Raw genomic sequence first — 20,516 nt, 5'->3', positions numbered from 1 at the left:
TCGCTCCCTCCCTCCTCCTCCTCCTTCTCCTCCTCCTCTCCCTCTCTCTCTCCAGCATACACACACACACACACACTCCCAGCCTGCTTCACACCATCTCTGGCCATCAGCAGCAACTGACGGCTGCATCCTTTGCTGTAGCAACGAGCCCTCTCCATCCTCCTCTGCGTCGTCTGCATCTGACATCCAGACCGCAGGAGCCTTTTGTGTCTCCAAGGGGGCCATTGTGATCCCTCTCCCTTTTTTTGGAGGAAAAGCAGCACCATGGACATGATGGGCAACAAAGAGCGACGAGGCGTGAATTTCAAAGGCTTACTGAAGAGGAACTGGCTTCTGATTGCCACGGTTTTATCAGTGCTGCTCGGTATGTGGAAGCCGATAAATGTCTGCTCATGTCTGCTGAGAGAATGCTTTCATCCTCATTGCTGTTTCTATGTCCATCCCTCCCTCTGTGTGTTTTAGCATTCAGTCTTGCTCTCAGCTGCTGTCACTGTTGAAATAAATCAAGCTCTTTTGCAGCAGCTGCCCAGTGCCTGACTGAACTGCAACAGTCAACGCCAGATGTGTGTTGAGGATAATCATTCTGTTGATTCATAATTATCTTTCACAAAAGAAGAATGGATGGGTGCTGATCGAGGTGTTGCAGGAGACACAGCCTCTGTCCTCAAGAGGCAGAGAGCAGTGTCTGGACGTGTCTCATTCAAACGTGACCAGACTGAAGTGACAACTGATGCTGGGTCTGTGAGGAGTCCCAGCACAGAGGCAGCACAGAGTGTATATTCAGTGCAAGGTGCATGTTCTCTGTCAGACCCCTGCTACGCAGGTAGCAGCATCTGCTCGCATAACAAAACACCTTTTGTTTGTGCGCATATTAGTTTCTATAAAACCTAAGCAAATTGGTTTGATTTCATTCAAAAACATGAAAAGGCAATGAGCAACGAAAAGGGAAAATGACCCCAAAAGTAGCAAAAAAAAAGCCCCGTAAAAAGTACAAGAAAATTTACCTAAAAACATGAAAAAAAAGACAAATTTAAAAAAGTAATATAAAAAAATCAAATTGGCTTAATTTCTTTCTTAACATGAAAAGAAAGCAACGAGCTACGTAAAAGTAGCAGAAAATTTGTAAAATGTACAAGAAAATTACTTAAACCCAACATGAATAAAAGAAAAATAAAGTTAAAAAAAAAACATGGCAAACAAGACTTGGTGAAAAGTGCTTGAAAATCATATAATTCTGTAACAAAATTTTACATATGAAATTATGATCATTTAAAAAAAATCCCCCCAGCTTTTTTTTCCTCCTATACATTTTCCCTAGTTTTTAAAAATATAATTTTCTAAACTTTCTAATTCCTTGTAGTTTGTGGAATATTAACATGGCTTGATTTCTTTAAAAAATATGGGAAGAAGGCAATTAGTTAATAAAGAAGAAATTACCCAAAAAATAGCAAGAAATTAGTAAAGTACAAGAAAATTACCTGAAAATGTCATAATAAATAAATATAAAAAAGAAAAAGAAAGTAAAAACAAACACACAAACAAACAAACAAGGCAAACAAGACTTGGCGAAAAGTGCTTAAAATCATAGAATTCAACAAGATAAATCTAGATATGTAATTAAGATAGATAGTTTTTTTCCCTAACTTTGTTTCTTTTTCTACCAGACACATTTTCCCTACACAATTTTCCAAAATCTACTAATTTCATGCAGTTTGTGGAACATTTCTTACCAAGTTGCCCATTGTCTTTTTCCCATTTTTTGAAAGAAATCACACCAATTTGGTCAGGGTTCAAATACTTGTGAAAGGCAACCGAAAGCAGTACAAGAAAAGTGATGATCTAGCATAGCATAGCTTAGCATAAATAGTGAACACACGGGGAAACAGCTAGCCTGGCTCTGTCCAAAGGTCAAAAACATCAACACCCTTAAAGCTCAATGTTTAACAAACACTTGACTGTTTAGTATGACTTTATAATAGGGGTAGGAATCATATACTAAAGTAATGCTTAACTCATAATGATTTTATCCAGAAATTATTGCAGGAGGGAGCATGAGATCCTGTTGCTCACCAAATGAGTCACTGTGAGATAAGTTCACAACAGATCAGGCATATGGGCGTGAAGTTATGTCATTTTGCATTTTTGTTTGAGAATTGTATTTATAGAGAGATTAGGTGTCTCAGTCAGTGAGCCTAAAAGGTGTTGATAAGTGTATTTTTATCTTCGAACAGTGCCAGGCCAAGTGTTCTCCCCCGCTTACAGTCTTCATGCCAAGCAAAGCTAACCACATCCTTTTTCCAGCTGTGTACTAAGACGTGCAGTTGACTGTCATCTCACTCTCAGAGAGTTACTTAAAGGTCCAGTGTGTAAGATTTAGTGGCATCTAGTGGTGAGGTTGCAGAACTGAAACTTGTCAGTAAACTTCTCCCATGTGCTAAGTGTGTAGAGTGAACCTCGGTGGCAACGTGATAACGGCGGTGGCCTTGTCCAGTGCCAGTGCTTGGTTTGTCTGTTCTGGGGCTAATGTCGAACAACATAGTGGACTCAATTAAAAAGGACCTGCATCATATGTAGATATAAACCGGTCTCTTCTGGATTTTGCAGGCTGGTTTTGTGATTGTTGGAGCCTAAAATGCATGATTTCACAGCAACTTGTCTAAAAAATTGTGATACCTGTTGCGAAATTGCGGGGGTAAGTGACTTGGATTCAGAGCGTATTGTTGGGAAGAAGCACTGCAGCAGTGGTTAACATCCCACACTGAGCTGTTAATCTCACACTGACATGAAATGGCCCGATTTTCATTAAACATGTAAATTACCGTTAGGTAATGTTAGCCATGTGATGCTAACAGTTAGCCCTGTCACTGTGTGTGTGACTCTTTCCCAGGCACAGAAGTCCAGTCCTGAAGCAGTAGACTCGTGATGAACACAGATAGGGGCTGAGCGAATCAATACCCTGCACACATGCTCCTCAACGAGATTTTACCCATTTTATATTTTGCAGTATAGCTGCTGTGATTGGACCAAATTGCACGGTCACACAAAATTCACTGGGATTGGCTGAATTATTTTTTTATTGTTGAGAATGCAAAATCTTGGAGGGATTGATAAACGACTCATTCTATGGTAACAAAAACACAACAATTCTTAGTTTCAGGTGATTATAGGCTAAACTTATGAAAACATAGTTATAAATATTATATTACATTTTTGCCTATAGATGCCCCTAAATCCTACATACTGGACCTGTAAATATTCTGTCCAAAGGTAATTAAACACATCACATACTTTTACAATTTCAGTATTTTGCCGTTTGTCTGTGCATTTTCTCAATTTGTGGTTTGTAAAAGTCCTAGTTTCATTTCTAAAAAGCAGTAGCAGTTACTTTTTTTTTTATCTCATACTGCAAAATTTTTTGCTCTGTAGATGATCTTTTGTCCTTTTTAAAAAAGGGAGAAATTTGTATTGTTTGGTTTCATAACAGCGCCCCCTTCTGCAACCCATATTAGCTTTCTAACTAACATCTCCTCCTTCTACAAACACAGACACGTGTCTAACAACTAATGTTAGCAGGGAAAGGTACCCTGCTAACATTAGTTGGCAGGCTATGTAACTAATTCAGTCAGCTGTAGCACATAAAACAGCCTAAAGTATGCTATCGTCAACAACAGTCAGTTTTGATGCTAATGCAGTCTTTTTTCTTCCACTCCTCTAGCGTAGCTTGTAAGATACAATTATCAGTACAGATTTGTTGACATTGTGTCTCTGTGCCCTAGTATTTTGGATATGGCCCCTGATATATTCTCCAAAATATATTAATGATTAATTATAAAATCACACTTCTTGTCTACAAAAGGGAAGATTAATTTCAGCTGGACTTCATATCTGGCTTTCTGAAACCTGCTGGTTCTGTGTTGTATGTGACTTTATGTCAGTTGGTGTGTGGCACAGATGAGTGAGATTAAATACAGTGTGTTTCAATAAAAGCACAACCAGCTATGGTAATGACCTGAGAACACAGTATATGAACAAACCTTCTGGATTAGATGTAACTATTTTGGATGAATATTTTCAACCTTGTTTAAGCATTTGACGGCTCTGTTTCATAAGTTTTGCTTTATACTGGTGTTGGGTGAGTTGATGTTATGTGAAAATAAAAGTATAAAATGAACAGCAGTAGCATGCATCAGCACCAACAGGGGCTGAATTACCAAACAGGCAAAATGGGCAACGATGAGGGATTATCTGTATCTGTAGTCTGACTGTACTCAGAATGGGCTAGTTTTAAACTGGAATTTAGTGGGATCTAACCAGAAGTTGTTATTTTAAACCAGAAATCAAATGAGTTGATCATATCTGCCTCATAAATTAGTTTTTCCTCCATTACTAGTACAGATATTAATACATTTTACTTTATGATATTTGTACTTGTAAAAAGCCTATTATCTGTACTGGATATTCATTTCATCTGAGTATGAAGCTCTGGGCATGCAAATAATTGATTATTTGATTGCTGCAATTTGCACCGCTCAAGTGGAATATATTGCGGCCAAGTGTTTTAGAGGGCCAAACATATATTACCTCAAGACAGCAATAGTTCAATGATATTACATGGTGCAGGACCAGAAGATAAATAAAGTTTTAGATCCAAAAGTATTACTGTCCTCTGAGGCAGAAACATTTCAAATATGTTCGTTTGTCTTTATCAATTACAATACCAACTTTACAGGCTTCATTTAGTAATGATTCTTCTATTATGAAATTTTGAATTTTGAATTTTCAGAATGTATTTTTCAGGGTATATTTTTGACAAACCAAGTAATAATCCTCATTGAAGTCTGTAGAGTATCAGGCATTTTATAATGGGTCATCACTCTGTTTATTGTCAGTAATTCTGTGCCCTTCTTTTTATAGATGTCTTCTTGTTGGTTAGGTGAAGAGCAGTTTTTATTAAACATCAGCAATAAAGACTGTTGTCCCTAGCTGTTGTTTTACCTCGATGATCTCATTTTCCAACAAGCCTTCAAGATTGCTAAATGTCACATAATCTGCAGCTCTGCTCTCCTCTCTGCTATGTTCACATTTTGTATTATGTCATTAATACTTTCCTCATTAATGATGTATTATTTCAACCACCCACAACCCATGTGTTGCCCTGTGCACTGCTTCGTGCCAGAGGAAAGGTAGGACCCTAAGAGTCCATAGCTACACCAGCAGCACTGTAAGTGACCCAAGTCAAACAAATGAGAAAGATTAGTTTTGCTTAACAATTTGAAGTATGTATTGTGTTGTACAGTGTGAGATGCCTTTAGTAGAAAGCAAGGCAGACATTTGGACCACAGGGTGCCACTAGAGGAAACATTATAAATACATATTCACCAACAACTAGAACACCTAAGTTCACTGAAATTGAACATCATACAGGACACTGGGTAAGTGGGCTAATTCAATAAAAACACAACTTGGTATGGTAATGATTACCCGTGCATACCAGCGCACCAGGACCTGTGAACGCACAACATCACGGGAACTCTCTGGCTTCGAAATACTTTGGATGGCTATTTTCAACTTGCCTCTAATAATTGATTCAGTATTAGAAAGATCTCTTTTTTAATTGATATTTTTCTTCATAGCTTTTGGTTAGCTGATGTTATCTTATGATGTAAATAAAACTAAAAGGATAAAATGGGCACCCCCACACCCCAGGGGGCAGAGAGTCCCAGGTTCAGAGCAAATCAATACTTTTTGGTAATTTGAAGTGGAATATATTGGGGCCATAGTTTCTGAGGGCCAAACATATTTATATTGTATTTATTACAAGGACAGGAGCAGTTTAATGTCTGTTCAAAATGTATATAGCAGTGTCAGTGACACTGTGTGCCTTTCATTTTATCGATGTTGTACTATTCCTTAGATGCAAGGCAGAGGTTATTTCCAGTGGCAATAAAGTCTGTTGTCCCTGGCTGTTCTTTTACCTTGATGACCTCATTTTGGAACTAGCTTTCGAGATTGCTAAATGGCCCATAATCTGGGGAAAAAGTAAGGCACAAAGGGGCAAAGGGTTTGTATTAGTCCCTTAATTACTTAGAGGTGTGTATCTGGTGTAGCAAGAATTCAACAATTTAGAATATTGTCTGTCTATTCCCGTTGAAAGCCCAGTGTGTATGCATCTGTCGCACTACTATATGGCTGTTTGGCGAATTGGACAAGCAAGTAGTTTCTGATGAGTAATACAGTAAGAACAGTGATGTCACTGCAGCAAATATCGTAGCAATATAACTATCTTACTATAGAATATGAATTAACTCTGATCTTGTGTTGTTTCTTTGGTTGCCATGGACACAAAGATACCCATAGCACCGAGTGAAAATAAAAGTTCAACTATTAAGTCAGACAGCAGAGAGCTGTACATAGAGCAGCATTCCCAGCCTATTCTCATTCTGAACTTGTAAAGTACCATTGCTTTGACAGTGCTTTTGGCTCCCCATGCCAAAAGACACCTTTCACGTGCCCTGGACAGCATCAATTGAGAAGAGAGCTGGACACTTTTTTATTATACAGCGTTGGACAGCCGGACAGCCGGATGGCCAGACAGCACCTGCCACGTCAGCCTCATAAGCAAACAGGCAGCATTACTTAAGAATGCAGCCAGACGTAACCTGTCGTGTGCCCATGATACGCCACAGAGCTGCCGGTTATGAGATAATATAAGGCAGCACAAGGATGCCTACAGAACGGGCAGAAGGGGTGATGGATGGCTCCAGCGAGCCCTGGACTTTCATGCAGGAGTCCTGTGTTCATTTCCTATATGAATGTGATATTTATTTTCTACATTTTACCATGTGCCTCCTTCCCCTAATCCTAATGTGCCCTGTTGGTAACTCGTTGGTACCATTTTGGTAACTTTTTAAAAAAAAGTTTTATAATTTACCAAATCTCTCTTCTTGAATATCTTAATTGTGGGTGTTAAAGCAGTGGAATAATCCCACATACAGCGTGAGACACACAAAGTTAGTCATGAAAACTAACCAATAAATGCTAGGCATTTCCCACCTCTAACCAGATCCAACTTTTTCACTGGAACAAAAATGAAAATTCTCAACTCTATGTAAAATAAAAAATGTAAAATCTAATTTGCCTAAGCTGTAGGAACTCTGCTGTAGATGGCAGCAGTAAGATGTCCTCGCTGCAGATCCAAACTGCTGCTGCAGTTGGTGGTGCATGTGGTGGAAACGTTGTGGTGGTGCATGTGGTGAAAATGTTCTTTCAGGCCAGTTATATCAGGTATAGGTCATGTTTTGATAGATCAGTGTAGTCGTGGCATCCCCAAGTTTGCTGTGTCATCGCATTGTTTTACAGGTGTCTTTAATGGCGGTCTGTTAGGTGAGATAACGCAGACGTTGGATTGGAGTGCATTACTAAAATCATTGGACGGAGTACATGACATTTATAGAGTGACAATATAATGTGTGTCGTGCCTCATGAATTTTGTACAGGTGAAATTCACTGACCTGTGAAATAATGTGATCATGACTGTTGCTATTGCAGAGAAAATTCATTTAAGTCACATTCGTGATACCATTTTCAGTGTTCTGTGTATAAAGTTGCATTGTGCTTGTCTGTCCTGCATGAGTCATGTCCTGTAATTATGGTGCCATTTTTGTTGTCTGCGTTTTGATCCAATGTCTCATTTTTTTCTTTGATCTTATTTCATTTTGCTTTGACTAAGAATTCTTTCTGATGATATTCTGTCTTTCTCCTGATCAGGGATCAGTTTGGGCGTGGTGGTCAGAGAGTATGCCTCCCTCTCCCATCTCCACAAGCAGTATTTTGGCTTCCCAGGAGAGATCCTAATGCGAATGCTGAAGCTTGTCATCCTTCCACTCATCATTTCAAGCATGATAACAGGTAACCCCAGCATGATTATTTCTGAATTTTACCCAAAATGCCATAAGTATCTGCGGAAGGTCACTGACAGAGTGACACCATGTCACAAGTTGGGATGGGAACGTGTTGCTCATTCACACACTGGTGGCAGAGGCTACCATACAAGGTGCCACCTGCTACTCAGTAACCATTCATAAACTCTAAAAATAGCCTACACAGACACAGGTGTATTTTCAGAGATTACCATGTAACTTTATAGCTTTGCTCGCTAATCCTTACTTGTCCTTATTTGTTCTGTCTATCTCAACACAGCCTCACATGAAATTCTTGCCCCAGTTGAAAAATTTCAACTCACATGAAGATGCAAAATCTGTGTTTTCACATCAATCCCGTCATGTCCGTTGCACCATCTGGTGTGAATTTGCGTCTGTCTGCATCTTTGCATTGACTTTGAATGTAAACACGCCACATGAACGTACTGTTATAGCTTTAAACCTAATAAACCAACGGACTGTTTTTAATAGGCTTCAGATTGAGTGTATTGTGCATTTTGTTCCGTTGTTTGTCCATGATAGCAGTTCCTGAACTGGTTGTTGATGACATGAGGATTAGTTTTTTCCATCTGCATTTCCCTGGGGTTTTCTACATCCGCACACCTCACTCATAATAAATAAAGGGTGGCCTGTTTTGGTAGTATCAGGCCTGGGGCCCTCTTTTTCCTGCTCAAACAAGTATCTAAAGGTTGTTGCTCTCTCCATTGCAATATGCTGCTCAAGGGTAATGTTGATGGTAGACATTTTTGAGTCTTCAAATGTTACAAACATAAAAAACGGGGAACAGACTAAATTGTCTCAAAATTGCAATCACCTTTATGTTAATTGTATACTCTGCCTGTCGTGGGCCTTTGCTAGCAGAGCCTTCCCTTCTGATAACTACTCCCCAATTTTGCCACCATTGTGTCTTGATCTCTGAACACGCTCTCTGTATCAACCTGTTCCTGACACATCATAGCGTTGAGACTCCTCAACTCCTCTTTCAACGCCATAAGAAGTAGCAGTATTTAAGGACTGATTTCAATTTCATTTTCTTTCTTATACTATGTTTCAGAAAATGATGACAAATAAATCTGTCATCTGATGTTTCTTATCCTCCGCTCACGATAACCTCACCTTAGTGCAGATGCAGATACACATTAACTTGAGTACAGGCTACAAAGGCATACAACATTATTTTTTATCTTTCATCGAGGGTGACAGAAACATATGAATAACAATGAATATGTGTTTCATTAATCAGATTATACTTTTTTTAATACATTCAACAAAGTAAAAAAAAGTAAATATTTTCCACCCTAGTTTACCTAATCCTTTGAAATTGGCTTGATTTCCTTCAAAAACATGGGAAGAAAGCAATAAGCAACAAAAAAGAGGTGACCCAAAAATTTGATAAAATCAGCCAAAAGTACAAGGCAATGACTTGAAATTTGGAGTTATCAATTTAGATTTCAATTACACATTGTGCTTCTGTCGACAGGTGTTGCAGCCCTGGACTCTGAGGTATCAGGAAAGATCGGTCTGCGAGCTGTCATTTATTACTTCTCAACAACTATCATTGCAGTTATTCTCGGTGAGTTGGTTATTTTATTCACTTCTGTAGTTCTCAGTAGTTGGTGGTTGATGTGTAACCTGCTGATGAGTTAAGCAGTCATCACAGCATACTGAGCAGTGTTATCCTCTGCAGGGATTATTTTGGTGATGACTATCAAACCAGGAGTGTCTCAGACAGCTGAGCACATTGACAGAGCCGGGACCACGCCCAATGTCACAACAGTTGACACACTTTTGGACCTCCTAAGGTGACCTCTCAGTCGTGATTCAGTTTCTTCATCACCATAAAGTGTCCACTCATTCACATGTTGAAGTGACAAAGACTCCAACCTTAGGTCTTTCAGTTATAGTTTAAAACTGAAATACTTTACTTGTGGAGATCCATCAATAATCATTTGTCACCTCTGTTCTTCCTTTATGCTTTAAACAAGCTGGTTCGTACAATGTGTCATTCAACCACATCAAAACGGAAAAGTGTTAATACTTGTTCTTAATATCTAAGTTTGGATGAAAAGCCTGCCACTATCACCTCCTCCTGGCTGAATCCCAATGCCTTACCATCTCTCTGTCTTTTGCATGTCCTTGTAGTACCAGAAGTCATGGTGTTATGTTATGTTGTGTTATGTTCCACAAATGGAAAGTTGTCTAATGACTTAAAGAGAGAGCTTCAGTTAGAATTTAGAACCTTTTCCTAACTTTACACCTTAATGCACTCGACCACACACTCTGTAAAAGTGTGTGTGATCATGTCTGTTTCAGAAAGTCATGTAAACTCAAGAAGTTACACCAACTCGTAACAGTAAATGGTCAATGGACCTGCACTCGTGTAGTACTTTTCTAGTTGTTTTCTAGACCACTTAAAGCACTCTCACATTTCACAATTCACATTCACCCATTCACACACACATTAATATACTGATGGCTGAGGCAATTGTCCAAGGTGCCACCTGCCACTCAGTTTTTCAAACACTCACATGTGCTCTCACACTGATTGAACAGCCATGGGTGCAATTTGGGGTTCAGTATCTTGCCCAAAGATACTTCAACATGTGGACTGGAGGAGCCTGGTATCGAACTGTTAACACTACGATTGGTAGACACAAAGCTGCCCCTGAGTATTACATCAACTCAGAGAGTAACATCAATTCAAAAAGTTATGTCAACTTAAAAAGCTGCATCAACTTAGAAAATTACATCAACTCAAAAAGTTTCCTCAGCTTGAAGTATGACATCAGCTCATAATGTTACATTAACTCAAAAAGTTACAGCAACTTGAAATGTTAAGTCTACTCATAGGGTGACCTCATGGAGATTTGTTTTAGCTTTAAGAGAGGGACTTTCAGATGCTAGATGATTGATACTATGATTGATACTATGATTGATACTATGATTGATACTACTGATTGATACTGTTCTCAAAATACTTCAGACTGTAATTCTGTTAGTCACACATCCTACCTTTAGATTCTTGAATTAAAGACTAATGCTTTTGTTTGAGAAAATGTACAACATGTTCTGAAAAAACCAAAGCCCGCACAACTTTTCTGACAGAATCCTGGCACCCCTGAGTAAGGCATGGACAAATATATGTTTTAGCAGTTTAAGTTGGGCGCAGCTTCTTTGTGAATATGAAAATCATTATTTCCGGTATTTTGAATAAAAGTTGGTGCAATGACCCATACGTCAGAGAATGACTGTTGTTAACATTAAGTAACATTTAACATGTTAACAGCAGTTAATATTATGTATTTTACATTCACCCACCATTTTTTCCCCCCAATCAACAGAAACATGTTTCCTGAAAATTTGGTGCAGGCTTGCTTTCAGCAGGTAAGAGACTTTCTTTTTGTGTTTAATGTGCCCTTTGAACGTACATCAAAGTATGGTGAGTTTTTAGTGACCATCTGAACATAACTCTAACGTTGTTAAATGTGACTGATTACCCTTCAGTACAAGACCAAGCGTAAAGAGCTAGAGCCTCCGAAAGTGATATCCAACACCACCACTATTCCACCTCTCTCAACTACCATCATGTCTGTGGTGGAGGTAAGCATGTACATCACTTAGTTCTCTTTCTTTTAAGTACCTTCATGTGTCTTTTGTTGGGAACAACCATTATCACAGCCATTGGGGTTTGAATGTTTACATGACAACAGTGTGTCCTTGTTGCTCCATCTGCTGCACTTGACGTTTCATGTTTCTGCACCTGGCAACCAGTGTCTGATCTAAATGCATCAGAAGACCCAATAATGAGTCATAAGTAGCCATGGGTCACTGGGCTGTGATCCTGTAGAGAACATTTGCACAGCTTATCAATGGGTCTTTAGAGTGAGCTGATGAGGTTGTGAGAGCAGCTTCCTGGCCTGCTCTTGGTTAGCTGGATGAATCACCTCCTTGTTTCCTCTCTCGGCAGAATATAACCAAGGACTATAAAATCGTTGGGACATATTCGGATGGAATAAACGTATTGGGGCTTATAGTTTTTTGTGTTGCTTTTGGCCTGGTCATTGGGAAGATGGGCGAAAAAGGCCGTATCCTCCTGGAATTTTTTGATGCCCTAAATGAAGCAACCATGAAACTGGTCCAGATCATTATGTGGTATGTATGAAAGACTACAATAACATTTTTAAGCTTTATGGTGAACTGTTGATCATGCTTTTAGTTTGTACAACTTGGACATCTATACAAATGCACTTTCTTGACTTTGTAAGAATGAATCTTGAGACTTGACCATGTCCCCTACCTATATTTTAAGAGCAAGTCTGGTTAAACCCGCCTGATGCTGTCATGTCATGTTACCAGAAGGAAAAGTTGGTATTGTACATTTCTGCAAACCTTTATATATATATATATATCATATCAAGGTATCTTAAGCGACGCAGTATGTGAGCTGACTTGCTCTTGGTCTGGAGGTAAAGGTTACCTGTGAACAACAAACATGGTTGGGATTGAGCAGCTCATTGCTGTGTTTTCAGCTTGTTTGATGTGCAATGCCAACATTTATTCTGGCAATTTGCTTGGTTTTTCCTGAGTCAAATATAGAGCGACATCTTCGCTTTAGACTGAGAAAAAAGGCTTGAACGAGTAGTTTAACAAAACAAATCTTATATGTGTGCCCAAAAACCACCAGAACAACGTATCACTCAGCAGCAAGAGAAGAGAGCCGACAGGCACGCTGTACCATAGTGAAACAATGGTTTTGCTGGCGACGCTTATCTAGAGACGCATTTTAGTGTGATCGGCCCTTTAGATGGAGTTATTTGGGTTGGGCTGCAAAGTCCATGTGCTAAACAATAAGTGTTTTTTTTTAAAAAAAGCCGACAGTTTCATCTTGAGTTGAAATATTTTTTGTCAAATAGTGCAGGGCCAAACAGAAAACCTGTTGCATCTGGGGGGTGAGATGAAGACCAGTCAAATACTTAAATAGAATATCTGTTCTTGTAAGTATTATGCTTAATAACAAAGTCAGATCACAGGCTGTCTCTCTTTCCATGGTGCTGTTTCTCATGATTTTTTTCCCTTGACCTGTGTGAGCAAAGCTGGTCTCTTCTCTTGCCTTTTCATGTGTCGTTGTTTCTTAAGTAGCAATGATGTGTAGACGATGAAGAGACCTCCGCTGACACTGACTTGGTTGCATAAGAATCAATTTATTACAACAAAGTTCAGCATCCACCAGGCACCATGGTCTGCCTGGGAGAAGATTCAGGACCAATGTGAATCTCTGTCTTACAACTCATGCATGTGTCTTATATAGGTACAAGCATCTACACATTAAGGGGCCACAGTCCATGTCATTTAAGCCTAGTATCAATATTCTACTCATCTGACTCCGAGACGTAATCATCCCTAGACCTCTGACCTCAAGATAAGACCCATACAAACAAAGCATAATACACCTCACATGCTCACACTCTGCACCTGGCAACAGCTGTCAAGGTGTTGATGTGCAAATTGGAAACTTTTAACATTCTTAGGTTATACCCCATTATATATGACATTCAAGCTAAAGTTTAGTAAAGTTTAGGATGTCTGTGGCTTTAATTCCATGTAAATCTGCCACGTTTGTATTTTGTCAAGTAAATTTTAGTCGTGCTTCCCAGTGACCACTCGCAGGTCTGCAGTATTGCAGAAAAAAAATGCCTTGTAGTCAACTATTAATCCTTCATGGGTTTTTTTATTGAATTTTTGAACCATGGAGGTTTTATATTTGTAAAACTTTTCTTGAGCTGAGAAAAGTGATTTAAAAATCTGTGATGTCATCATGATGAAAAGTCTATGAACCGAGCGTGAACTGGCAGGCAGGGCCAGCAGTAGACACACTACTGCACATATTCTTCGGGTGACATGAAGTAATGTAATGAAACTCTCATTGGACTGAATAGGTGCCATCTAGCGATCTGGTATACAAATCTAACAATACACTCATGAGCTTCTCCGACACTTGCTATTACTAACTGTTAGCGTGTCAGGCTAACAAACATATTGGCACCACTGTCTCTCTTTCTGTCTCATCACTCTGATTTTTGTAGCTACAACTAAAAATTTAGATTTAGCAGATAGCAAATGGAGAAACTTCTCAAAAGATTAGGAATTTAGGCGCAAATTTAAAAAAAAAAAAAAAAAGGCAAATTTCTTTTCTTTTCCTTGATATGGAATGTATGAATACAGCACCAGAATAAACTGATGTTGATCCATGTTTCAAAGGGTTAACCAACCGTTTTAAACCAAAAGATATACATTTAACCGTCATAGAAGACTTACAAAAAAAACAGCCAATAGTCATGTTTGAAAAGCTAGAACCAGTCATATTTTTTTGTATTAAAATGACTTGCACAATTAAGCAATTATTTAAATTGTTGCAGATTATTTTTCTGCTAATTGGTGATTGAATCAATCACTTCAGCAAACATTTCAGCTGTAGTCCAAATGCTCAATATTTGCTATAACCTTCAATTCTGTACCCCAGATGACTCGATCTTGATGTGTTTTTCAGCTACATGCCAGTAGGGATCCTGTTCCTAATTGCTGCTAAGATCATCGAGGTGGAAGACTGGGAGATCTTCAGGAAGATGGGTCTTTATATGGTGACAGTGCTGAGTGGGTAAGCTGTCCCATTACTCTGTATCCGCCTGTTCCAGAATGCTGGGATTTATGGTTGACATTTGGGGCGATTCTCCCTCCAGTGGTACAGTAAAAGCTGAGCTCTGTGTAGGCACTGATAAGGGCCAAGGACATTTAAAACTGCTCAACCTGCAGATGCAGTAATCAAAGCTTCGCCCATGCCACTAAATCTCAGTGACACCATTAAAGAGCGTACAGTAAATCCCATCCAGTTAGGTCACAGGGCTGCTCCAATGCTTCCAGAGTTTCTGTGACGACATGCGGCCGCAATGTTCTCATTCTGTCTGAACGTTCTGAATGCAACTTTTTCATGCATTATTGCTTTACAACTATGAATCACAGTGATTATAGTTAAGAGTTTTTGCCACAATCAACAGCTTTCTAAGTCTCATAGTAATCTTCTCTATTTCATACATTTCATTCACACGATCTTTCCAGTTATGATTATTTAGGACATCAATTTTAACCAGTTTCTTGTTATTTGTTAAATTATTGCTACCCTTATCATTAAAAACAAACGGAAGTATTTCATATCAATTTCTTGTGGTATTTTCTCTTCAAGTAAACTCAGTCACTCACTAATGATTTGCCAAAGTAGTGCAATGTTTAGCTGTAAAATGAAAAAGCTGGTGACCTGGCTATGTTAAATATAGTTAAACTAAGAAACGCTTACCAACTTTTTCATTTTACAGCTAAACAGTACACTGAAATATGTTTATGGAACATTCGAGGAAAGAATCTTGATTCATACTTCATCTGGTTGTTCTTGTTTACATGCAGGAAGTCATTAAAGGATTAATAGATGGTAAATGGACAGCACTTGTAAAGCGCTTTTTGACCTCAAAGATCTTTCACTCTACATGTCACATTCACCCATTCACACACATATTCACACACTGGTAGCCGAGGCTACTGTAGAAGGTGCCACCTGCTACTCAGCACCATTCACACGCACTCCTATGACGCAGCATCAGGAGCAATTAGGGGTTCAGTATCTTGCCCAAGGACACTTTGACATGTTGACTGGAGGAGCCCAGGATCAAACCCGTCTACCTCTGAGCCACAGCCACCCCAATAATATAGTAGACAGAGGAGTATGATTTTTTTCCACAGATTATCTGTCTCATTTAGTACTGACAACTTCCACAAATATGACAAGTTTTTTGTTTTTTTCTTTTAAAAATTGCCATCTACAACTTTAAGTGTTGTTGTTCAGAACAGAACCCAAAAGTATCAAATTTTCCGAAGGTCAAATATTGTGCTCTTAATACAGAATTCATCATATATATTGTATATTATTCTGTAATATTTGTTTTGTCCCTCAGTCTAGCTATCCACGCCACTGTGTGTCTGCCGCTGATTTTCTTTGTCATTGTGAGGAAGAACCCGTACACATTCACACTGGGAATGGCTCAAGCTCTGGTCACAGCACTCATGATCTCCTCCAGGTCAGAATCCACTGAGCTCAGATCGTATTTGGTGTAATTTAACACCAATTCCACTAGTGCAGAAAAGGCCTTAAAGGCAAAATACAGTTATATTTTGTATTTAATGTTAGGGCTGTGGACGATTTACACAACCGCTGCATTGTGTGCTCATCACTTTCTTGTCTCCCAGCTCTGCCACTTTGCCTGTCACCTTCCGATGTGCCGAGGAGAACAATCGCATCGACAAACGGATCACCCGTTTCGTCCTTCCAGTGGGCGCCACCATTAACATGGACGGCACGGCGCTCTACGAGGCAGTGGCCGCCATCTTCATCGCCCAGCTGAATGACTACACTCTGGATGTGGGTCAGATTGTTACTATCAGGTACATCATGGCCAGCTCCTCTAAGTGTAGGCTATAAATGCATTCAAATTACAACTTGTGATACTATAAAATACAACTATTAACCAAGGCAGTAATCTCTTACTGGCTCCAAACACACCTAAAAACATTAACATGGAAGAAAAAATACAAACAACAAACATACAAAAATAATAAATGTCTGTAAAATTACCAGCCAAGTGCTGAATCATGAAACCATAAAACTGTAAACTGAAAAAGTGAAATGAAAAAGTGTTCAATTCATAGTAATATTTTGTAAAGCACTGAACCAAACAGTGTTAATTTTAAAGTAAGAATATGTTGAAAAGTTCTGTTAAAAATAACAACATAACAGTGTTAAAATAAGGATTTTGTCAGGTTGGTTTTTTATACAGAAAGAAATTGTATTTCATTTTACAATTTTTTATGTTAAGCTTTTCAGATTAATATGTGGCCTACAACTGGATTTTAAAATGGCTTTTATATTATTTGAATGTTCCTTAAAACTTGAACTTTCCTATTGATGATCACTCTAAAAAAATAACTAACAAAATGTTTTTGGCATAAATATTTATCTTTGTGTTTCAGTATAACAGCAACAGTTGCCAGTATCGGAGCAGCAGGAGTCCCTAACGCTGGGCTTGTCACCATGGTGATAGTCTTAACAGCTGTTGGATTACCTGCAAGTGATGTCACTTTGATAGTCGCTGTGGATTGGCTGCTGTGAGTTTACCTGTTGACTTCTTCTATTCTGCCTAATTTCTAACTTAAAGGGAAAATTCAGATTTTTCTAAGTATAAGGCACTTATACATTAGACGGTATATTACATAACGTAGATGTTACTCAGCAGGCCCCCAATTTGGAAAAAGGAGGCTCAAGCTCAAAATTGTAGCTAAGCAGTGTATTGCTGTGGATGGCAATGCCAGCAACAAAACATACTTTAAGCACTTTACAAAAGACCACCTTAAAGAATAAGTATCATATTAAGTGTACATTATATTTAGAATGTTTTCACCAGTTTTCCCTACTGTCAGACAGTGATTTTCAAGAGGAAAATTAAGTAATTACGCTTTCTTCATAGCCAGACTCCACTGACAAAAACCATTTACCATCACTGGACACAGGAGCTGCTGGTCTACTGCTGCCTCCATCAGTTATTTTGTTTGTGTTAGTGTACAACTATGGCGTTTAACCCTCTGAAATCTGAGCAAATTGGTTTGATTTCTTACGAAAACATTGGGAGAAGGCAATTAGAGACCTAACAAGAAATTAAAATAAAATAGAAAATTAAGATAAAAAAAAATAACAAAGAAATTAGAAAATCACCTGAAAAAGTGCTTGAAAAGTTTAATTCTGTGACATATTTATATATCATTATCATCATTATCATTCTGTATATAGTTTTCCATAACCTTTTTAAAAATTACAATTTTCTAATTCTAGTGATTGCTTGGAATTTGTGTAGGTATACTATTTCTTATTAAGTTGCTCATTGCCTTTTTTCCACGTTTTTGGAAGAACTCAAACCAATTTGCTCAGGGTTCAAAGATTTGAATACTTATGAAAGGCACCTGAAAGCAGTAAAATAAAAATGAACTCGAACCATGTTTCAAAGGGTTAGTTTTGATTCACCATAATTGCACGATAACACTAACCAAAAACTGAAGGAAGCTGCAGTAGACCAGCAGTAGGAATATAACGGCAGTAAAAAATTGATTAAAGATATGTGAGATTCAAATTAGTGAGATGAAAAATGAACCATGATACTCTTTTTGAACAGCAGAAAATTGTATCCTGAACTCAGTATCGTGAATCGTATCAAATCATGACTTGAGTGAATCATTACATCCCTAATCAGCAGCTTCTGTGTTCAGTGAGCTAAAATTACTGTTTTTGTTAATGGAGTCTGGTGACTTCGCAATGGCATAGACGAGAAACTGAAGTCGTTGACAGTTTCCCCATCAAGGACTGTCTAATGGAAAGGTAAAGCAGTGAAAATACTCTAAATATAAGATACAGTTAAAATTTTAGGTGGCTAAAATACATTTTGTGGCTATCCTTATCCACAGCAGCAGTGGTATTAGGTAATTACAACAGTCCTTATTCCCAAACTAGCTATAGTTAAACTTATCATCACATGATCAAAAAAAGACCTGACACTGGACAATATTATCATACATACTACCAAACAATCATTACTGTGTATGTATATATGACAAGAATACCACAGAAAACAACAAATGATTTGATAGTTAAGTAGAAGAAGCATAGAATTATGTTATCGATTGCTACAGACTATTTTACAAAAAAAGGAAAAAAAGAAAAGACAACCATGGCACAGGTGGGCTTTGCCTTTTTGATGACATAAATCACAAGCTTTTCTTTGAACACAGGTACATTTTTGAGGTGGCAATCTGAATCACTCACAAGCATTCCCTTTCCAGCCAACACTTTTTTTGGCCCCCACCTCATGGGCCCCTGTCCAACAGCACTGCCCACACTGTCTATATTTACACCCCTGCACAGCAGTGCCTTTATTAGCTTAGGAGTCAGACTCCAGCCTGCTTCTCCAAACTGAAGATACGCAAACTGACATCTACTGTATGTAATATACTGGCTATGGATAAGTACCTCATATAACCCCACCTAAAAAATGCAAACTATCCCTTTAACAGCAATGTTGTAGATTGACATGAGTGGTGTGTCTTAGGGACCGGTTCCGCACAATGATCAACGTTCTCGGTGATGCTTACGGCGCCGGTATTGTCCAGAAGCTATCCAAAAGGGAACTGGAGAGGATGGATCTGACATCGGACGTGGATGTCGCCAACCCCTTTGCCCTGGAAGCCACTTTAGATGATGAAGAGTGTGAGAAGAAATCCTACGTCAACGGAGGCTTCACCGTCGACAAGACGGATGCAATCTCCTTCACTGAAACCTCTCAGTTTTAGCCTCTGGCTGGCTCATAGGAGCAGAGAAAGTGCCACGCTGCTATGGATGTCAAACGGAAAACCTTCCATCACGTATCAGTGCCATGACGAGAGAGGAAAACTATCCAACCAGACCCATTCGAGCTCAGACATCAGCAATAGCAGCCTCCATTAAGCTTACCCGAGACGATCACCCTCCATGTCGGACATTTACAACCACGACTAGATTAAAGTGCTTCCTTCTTACTCTCAAGTTGTGCCAAGATTTTAAAAGTCAGTTTTCTTTTAAAGAAGAGTGTGTTCTTTCTCGCAAAGACTCACTCGAAAGAAGAGCTTTTTGTGTGTGTGCACGAGGACATTCTTTTTGGATGAATCAGAAGTGTGCGTATGTATTATGCAAAAAAGAAATGATCAATTGTACACAGAAACAAAACAGTAATCTGAATTTGAAATTTATCTCTTCGCTTCTTGGTTAGACAACAATTCTCTAAAATGTCTGAATGACCTTTTTTGTGTGGCTGTCGTTGTATGTCTATGTCCCATAATGCACTGCTTGTATATCTATCTGGATATTTAAACTGTACCAAACATATAAGGAGGTTTTTCATCAAGGTGCATGAAGCAATATGTTAAAGAAATGCTAACCGCGGGCTAATTTTTTACGGAGATTTTGCAGAGACTGTAGATGGTTAACAAAGGCTTATGAAGTCACTGAACACTGTGAAATTTGCAGACATATTTTCAGAACCAAATCACTAACATTCATGGATTTATTGCAAAGTATAATGATCAAATATAATGTCTGTATTAAGGTAACATGGGGAAACATTACAGTACGAGATACCCCAAACTGTTACTTCTCAGACAAGATTATTTTAAGTGTCACCTTATGGATTTATGTGTCAGTGATCAGATAATCAGAATGTCTTTTTAACACAATGTCAGTGCTATATTGTCACTGTGGTATAAGGTCAAAATAGGCTTTTAAAGCAATGCTCTCTTAAGACAAAGGCATAAGGTATGCATGTTGCAGGCATTTTTGTATAAACAAAACATGAAAACCGTTGGGTACAATTGGTCAGTAAGTAAAAAAAACTCCTATGCTTTCTTACTGAGAAATAGATGAAAATGGATACCAACCTTATGTCTGCTGACAGATTT

The 20,516-nt window shown here is 38.6% G+C and overlaps 1 protein-coding gene across 1 annotated transcript; it reads left to right on the top strand.

Moving 5' to 3' along the window:
- Positions 1 to 264: 264 nt before the first annotated feature.
- Positions 265 to 19,576, top strand: slc1a1 (solute carrier family 1 member 1). The gene is made up of 12 exons (XM_042512646.1): positions 265 to 364; positions 7,768 to 7,908; positions 9,421 to 9,513; positions 9,628 to 9,742; positions 11,282 to 11,324; positions 11,445 to 11,540; positions 11,908 to 12,092; positions 14,488 to 14,595; positions 15,941 to 16,063; positions 16,233 to 16,427; positions 17,013 to 17,147; positions 19,136 to 19,576. Exons 1-12 carry the CDS (start codon positions 265 to 267, stop codon positions 19,374 to 19,376), a joined length of 1,575 nt encoding a protein of 524 aa, XP_042368580.1. The 3' UTR covers positions 19,377 to 19,576.
- Positions 19,577 to 20,516: the final 940 nt, after the last annotated feature.

Source organism: Plectropomus leopardus, chromosome 23, assembly GCF_008729295.1.
Source record: "Plectropomus leopardus isolate mb chromosome 23, YSFRI_Pleo_2.0, whole genome shotgun sequence".
NCBI classification, from domain to species: domain Eukaryota; kingdom Metazoa; phylum Chordata; class Actinopteri; order Perciformes; family Serranidae; genus Plectropomus; species Plectropomus leopardus.
This window is presented reverse-complemented; position numbering and strand designations above follow the sequence as displayed.

What these genes read in the sequence shown, in the direction of transcription:
- slc1a1 (XM_042512646.1), top strand. Translation starts at nt 265, where the DNA reads ATGGACATGATGGGCAACAAAGAGCGACGAGGCGTGAATTTCAAAGGC. An exon ending in GGTTTTATCAGTGCTGCTCG is followed by an intron (nt 365 to 7,767) that starts GTATGTGGAAGC and finishes TCTCCTGATCAG; the next exon opens with GGATCAGTTTGGGCGTGGTG. An exon ending in TGCAGGCTTGCTTTCAGCAG is followed by an intron (nt 11,325 to 11,444) that starts GTAAGAGACTTT and finishes ATTACCCTTCAG; the next exon opens with TACAAGACCAAGCGTAAAGA.